This window comes from Pteropus vampyrus, unplaced genomic scaffold, assembly GCF_000151845.1.
Source record: "Pteropus vampyrus isolate Shadow unplaced genomic scaffold, Pvam_2.0 Scaffold150, whole genome shotgun sequence".
Classification (NCBI taxonomy): domain Eukaryota; kingdom Metazoa; phylum Chordata; class Mammalia; order Chiroptera; family Pteropodidae; genus Pteropus; species Pteropus vampyrus.
This window is the reverse complement of record NW_011888931.1, coordinates 3,794,919-3,801,297: the sequence shown is the minus strand read 5'-3', so window position 1 is coordinate 3,801,297 and position 6,379 is coordinate 3,794,919. Positions and strand designations below refer to the sequence as shown.

At 37.5% G+C, this 6,379-nt stretch overlaps 1 protein-coding gene across 4 annotated transcripts in view; it reads right to left on the bottom strand.

Moving 5' to 3' along the window:
- Window positions 1–1,686: 1,686 nt before the first annotated feature.
- The window catches only part of MKX (mohawk homeobox), a 63,275-nt gene continuing 58,582 nt past the window's right edge, over window positions 1,687–6,379 (bottom strand). Inside the window, exons 6-8 of one of the 4 annotated variants that reach the window (XM_011369510.2) lie at window positions 4,327–4,360; window positions 4,075–4,222; window positions 1,691–3,670 (exon numbers count right to left, since the gene is read on the bottom strand). In XM_011369510.2, the coding sequence (XP_011367812.1) occupies window positions 3,638–3,670; window positions 4,075–4,222; window positions 4,327–4,360 (215 nt within the window). In that variant the 3' untranslated portion in view covers window positions 1,691–3,637. Of the gene's footprint in view, window positions 4,223–4,326; window positions 4,361–6,379 lie in introns of all 4 variants that reach the window. The other 3 variants (XM_011369507.2, XM_011369511.2, XM_023536169.1) reach the window with 3 other exon arrangements.

The following is a 6,379-nucleotide window of genomic DNA, read 5'->3' as shown; positions in this document are numbered from 1 at the left end:
ATTTCCAGTTATTTGTGTAAAGATTGTGTAAAACACGTCAGCTTGTTTTTCCAAACTCAGAAATCTTTTTTCTCATCTTAAAAAGTTTATTATCTGCAATACACACACTTCCCAAACCAAATTTTAGTCTATCTCTAAGATGTGTCTCAAAGCTAGGAAAAGGTGCAGCCAGGATTCTTTACCTGCAGTGTGACAATCAGTCACCTAATTGTGATCATAATTGTTTCAAATAAGTACGGGACTAAAGCCTCTTTGTGCTTAAAAAGTCCCAAAGATGGTAGATCATAACATGTATTTGACAAAATCTAGGGGTCTTATATGCTTCATGAAAACCACAATTTATATTGCCAAAAATTATGGGATATTAGGCCTTTCAGAGTCATCTGGAACACGTTAATAACTATTAACATGTACCACGCAGTGTGCAAAGCACTTTTGTATCCACTATCTTACTCCGCACAACGGATCTTTGGAGTAGGTAAATTTCATAGATCAAATTTTATAGATGTAAACTCTGGATATAGAAGGCTTATTTTATTCCCAAAGTCACTAAGGAGCGAAGAGGCAAAGCCAGGCTGTGCCAGCCCAGTTCTGACCACCACTCCACACTGCCCTCTATGGCATGGTCAACCTAAATTATTCCAGACAGAAGAGTCTGGGTGGCTTGCTCTCATTCTCTGTAATTATTTGCATGATGTTGTGCCACTGAGCTGGATGAGTTTAAAAGCTGACCATGGCTGTTGCCACTGTTTGGTAAACATTGCCGCTTGGAGTGGGCAGAGAATACAGACAGTGGCTTGAGTTCTCAGTCATCTTAAACAGGATCATGCAGGACGAATAGAGGGAAAAGCAATTCTTGTTGATTTGAATAAAGGAAGCTCTCACACATGCTGTGTTTTCTATTGGCGTGTCTGTTCTTCTCTTCGTTGTGCTTTATGCCTTTCTCCAGGAAGTTAAAACTAATGATAAAATAATCTTCCTTGAAGATCTGACTCTGATGCCAACTTTTAGCGTTTCATTGCAGTCTCCCACGTCGGATATATTTCCTTTCCCAAGGCTCTTCCTTAAACTGCCCATATCTCATCTTCCATTTATAGTCTACTTTCTTGAACATAAGCCCTATATAGAGGAAGCATAATTATGTGATAATACCTTCCATTTATTGAGCACCTATAAAAATGCCAGGCACTCTGGAAGGCACTTTATCTATTGTGTATCATCTGTAAACCTTGCGGCAAACTCCACGAGGTTTAACTCATTCCTCTCACTTCACAGATGAAGAAATGAAGCCTAGAGTGACCGAGTCACGATCTTGTAGTAGTGAGTGGCAGAGCTCGGATTCCAATGTAGATCTGTCTAGCTTCAAAGCCAAGGTTCTCTCTAGCGCATAGCACACAGAAATAATGCTTATTGTACCAGCCACTGAAGGAATGTATTTAGTGAATGTGTTCATTTTAAAGTTATGTATTTTAATGGTTAGAATCATAATCCCTTATTCTCGGCTCTTAAAAGGTGGGTTGGTGGTCTTAGGTGATGAAATCAAACCTAGCACAGATGCGGGGCTCTCGTAGCATAGCATAGCCCTTACCAACCTAAGGAGAATTATGGCATATAATGGACCCTTCTGTTCTGCTTCTTTCTCCACCTGGTCAAGTCTCAAAGGAAAACAAAATTCATATGATCACTGAGGTCTAGAAATTAACTTTTATTTTAAATCTGTCAAGAACTCCTGGCAGTTATTAATTTTATTAAAATGATTACATATGGCAAAACAAAGCATAGAGGTAATTCTATTTCTCTACGACATAAATGAGTTAGAGTCTCAGCTGCTGGCTCAGCATTGTTCAAGATTCTTTTAAAGGATGACTTCGATTTCCAGAAAATGGTAAAGCAGCAATAGAAAAAATAAATTAAAAGTAATTGCAATTGGAGATATTGCCAAAGATGTGCTAATTATAAAATCTTCTTGATGTGTTTATAGGCCAGACTCCAAGCTTTGGTATTTAAAAAAAAAATCACGTGAATAGCTGTCCTATATTGGCTTGTCATCCATAGTTTATAACACAGAACAAATTTGCTGATTCTTTTTAAAAAGATGGCAGAAATGAATTACAACTAATTCAAATAAAAAATAACCAGCATCCATTCATCTAACTGAAGTATGTCAAAACAAAAACAATTTTATTAAAATATTTAGTACCAGAATAACTTAGAATAGTATAGTATGATAAAGAATGAAGCACTTGTCTTTAGTTTTCATTGACTTGATCTCATTTTGGCAAATTTGATTAATAAAGATTCAGCAGTTGTTTTTTATCATGGATCTGAAATTACTGAAGGATGTAAACCAAAAGAACCCATACTTCATCTGATCATACAGTCATAACTTACATATCTTGCTTTGCACTTACTGTTACTGCAAACAGCAATTTAGAAAACAAAGTAAAAATATATATATACAAAATATTTTTATATCAAATCATCTTCAATACACTAAATAAACCCAATCCCCAAATGCTATGTTACATGAAAAATTGTCCTACAATTTATATCAAGATTGGTACTGTCCTTATATCAACTAGAGCAGCCTTTGGTTTTAAAAGCATTCTGCAAAACAAAGAAAAATGTCACCACAAGGCTGCACTACTGGCTCTCATTCACACTCACAAAAATGCTTTCCAGTTAAAAAAAAAAAATTACAAAATAGATTACATACGCAGAAAAAACATCCCACCATAAAAGAGTCAAATCCTTTTTACTTTTCTGTAGCACATATACTCTGTTATTGTTTGACGGCTCCATTGTTTATTCAAGTTTGGAGTCTCATCAAGTTGATTAGAATATTATAGTTTGATTAAAAAAGATATTCTTCTTTCTCAATATTGATTATTCTCACTCAAAGATAGTCCAATTTAGAAACAAAATGTTCTTTTTTTGATGCATGGTTTGACTTAATTTTTACCTTAATGTCTTAATTGGCAAAATTCAGAGACCATTCAGTGTTTTGTTTTCCATATGTTTTAAATTTAAAAATCAATTTTATGTGTATATATGCATATTCACAGAGGTACATTTCTTTCATTGTCTTGTTCTCATTGCAATATAAATTGCCCATCAGCAATTGTAATTTGAAATGAATCAAATAAAAGGTTTTTAGCCATTACATATGAAAAACAATTTCCATTAAAAAAACCTGAACTTTAATGCAAACAAGATTATGTCTTAAAACTAAATTATAGATTTAGTTCTACACAGGAAAATTCTGAATTATTTATATAATACATTTTTTTAAAACTTCAGCAAAACTAGAGAAAAAAAATCCAAATTAATTCTAAAGGGCATTGAGATGTTTTCCAGTAATGCTTGGAATAAGTTTTTCTCTTCACAAAGTATTCATTGCGATTCTTCTTAAATGTACATATTATGTGATCACCACACCTTTCATTTTGGAGGTTTGTAACGTATCAGATATGCAGGCAAGACACATGCATAAAATTCTCACTGTCACTCTGAAAAGCACACTGAACAAATTAAAATACGGCAGAAGTTTTTTAAAAGAAACATTTCATTTGGGCTGAATAGATTTCCAAGTTTTTAACATGTGAATTGTTGAATACATTTCAAGGGCTTTCGGCAATTATGGTTTCAGTCCTGGAATGGTCAGGTCCATCTGGAATGACAAACACAGACTAATAAGCATTATGGCGTTGTCATTTTGAGGCATAGCTGCTCTGCTGTGCCCACGTTGTAGCTTAATTTTGGGAAGCAAGGCACTTACTGTAATGGCAATGCACAGACATTGTATGCATAGTTTGAGTAACATAAAATAAGTTAATATTTTTGATTAAAGTGAGGGGTTTTTTTATAATTTATATGTCTTTTATAGAAGCAACTAAATGATATATTTAAGATATTTAAAAATAACAAAAGGTTTGAAAGGGAGTCATTTTCACTTCTGCTTCGGCTCTTATGGTGAAGATTTATGACAAAACACCAACGTGAAGAATAGCCATTGATCTGAAAAGCAACAGACTCTTAAAACTGCTGAACCAGTGGCACTTTGACTGTCTTTACTTCTGCTATATGTGATGACTTCTGGATGATGCAGCTGGTAGTTCCCTGTGGTTTGTCTTTTCCCTGTGCAAGATTTGTTAAGGCCATAGCTGCATTGATCTCCTTCCAGTATGTGTCATCCTTGCTCGGTCCCTTTCTATTAGCTGCACTGGATTTAAGCAAAACAGAAAGAAAATGATCAAACTCACTGCAGCGTATGCAGAAAATGCCATCACTGAAAAGCACAAATGGCAAATAAAACCCACTGCTCACCTGTCACCTCTATTGGATCCGTTTTCCAGAGCGTCTGTAAAGAAAAGCAAAAATTTAATTACTTTTTTTTTTCTTTCTTTTTTAATCTCAAGAGTGTCATCATGAATTACCGGGAATAAAAGTTCATCAGAAAATACGGTTAAAAATTAGCTTTGTTTTTTTTTGAAAAGATAAAGTAGTTTAAATTAAGGTCCCCAAAATTTTTTCTTGCAAAGAAGCAGGAATAAGGTGAGAACAGGTAACAAAGAAGAAAAAGTAGCTTTCGTAGATACAGAAAACTCTGAGGCAAATTTATTCTGAGAAATTGGGCCTTTTCATGAGGAGCGAATGGTGTAGAGAAAAGAGTGTGAACTGTGTACCTGGGGCCAGGTTTTGGTTTCTCCCCATCCACTCACCTGCCGTGTACCTTTGGGCAGACTACGGTGCCACAACGTCTGGGGTACAATTTCTCTAACTATAAAATAAGGGAGTTTCTAGGAGATCTTCAGGGTGCCTCTGGCTCAATATCCTATGATTTCATGGGAATCAAACCTCCATCTTGAAAAAGGACTGGCTAATAGTTCCCTCTGGCTAGTTAGCAAATGAATAACAGATCCAATGCTGACGGCAACGCAGGACTTCCTGGCATATTAGGATAAGCAGGCACCAGTCTTCCAGCTCCAAATGAACTCATCCTGCTGCTGCAGGAAATGAAAGCTATGGAGCGAGCTTTTGCTTATGCACTCTCACCTTTGGTTTAGATTTGCTCCCTCCCTCAGAACGCTAATATCTGTCTACCAATACCACATCAGAATAAGGAAAGATGAAACGGATTCTTGATCTTGATTAAATCTGTCTGGGTAGCTCCTCTGGCTAAAAGAATATGGTATTGGGAACACAAAAATAGAGACATGGAGGGAAAGAGGGGGCTACCAGCATGGCAGGGGAGTGAGGACAAAAGAGTGGGTTTGGGACTCCCCATCAGCCCATGACACTCTCAAACTAGATAGTGGTTAAGTAACCATCGTCACCATCAGCAGCAGCAGTGGCAGCAGCAACTACCATTACCGAACAGCTGTGAAGCACTGAGCTGCCTACAGGAAACGTGAAACACAATGTTTCGCAGTGTTTGCTCAGGCGCTCTGCTAGCTCTGTGGCCTTTGGAAAGCTGTCTTTTCCTGCCATCAGTCTTCTCCCTTCCTTTTACCACCCCCAACTCAATATTTCTGAAGGCATTTTTTTTTTCCCCTCTGTGATGCTCAAGGCTAGTTAGGCTGCGCAGCATAATTTCTAGTTCTGGCCTCTGAGAGACTCATGGATCTAGAAGAGACCTGAGAAGAACATCGACGTGATCCTAACGCAGTCCAACCAGGGCCAGATTTCCCAGGGAAGACGTGGTCAAGAGAAAATAATTACATGACGTGTCGATTAGGCAGCTAAACTTTGATGCCCTCTGTGAAGAACAATCAGGAAATTCTATTAACCTACCCTTACAGAGTAGACCAGGAGATAATAATAGGTCGCTATAGGCTCTTTGCACGACCCCTTACCCAGAGACCCAGGGAGCTTACAAAACAAAACAAAACAAAACAAAAAGCAAGCAAACAAACAAAACAAAACTAGTGAAAAAATGACAAGGTCGTTAGGAAGAATGAATGAGATAATGCGTGCCTGGCCTCGAATGAACAACAGTTCCTTGGGTCTCCTTTCATTTTGGGGATCCTTTGGGGAAATAAGTGGATCTGGGCACAGTTGGACAGTCGGCCTCTGGATCTTTTGGCTCCTACCAGGTCGGCCTAATTAACTACACCACTGCTGCTCCTGGAAATTTTGGAATTATAAAATTCTTCATGGAAATGGAGGAAATGAATGACAACTTTCAATTCACAGGACTCTGCTCATCCTAGTTCACAGATCACTGCCTCTGTGCCAGGCACTCTTCTAAGCACTGTGTATCTTATTTAGTGTTAGCGACTCTGTGTGTGGACAGTGAATGTCTCTGTAATGGCCATTAAATCGTTCTCTGTTTAGTGCTGTTATCGGCACATCTTTACTCAGTCGTGACAGAGACAAG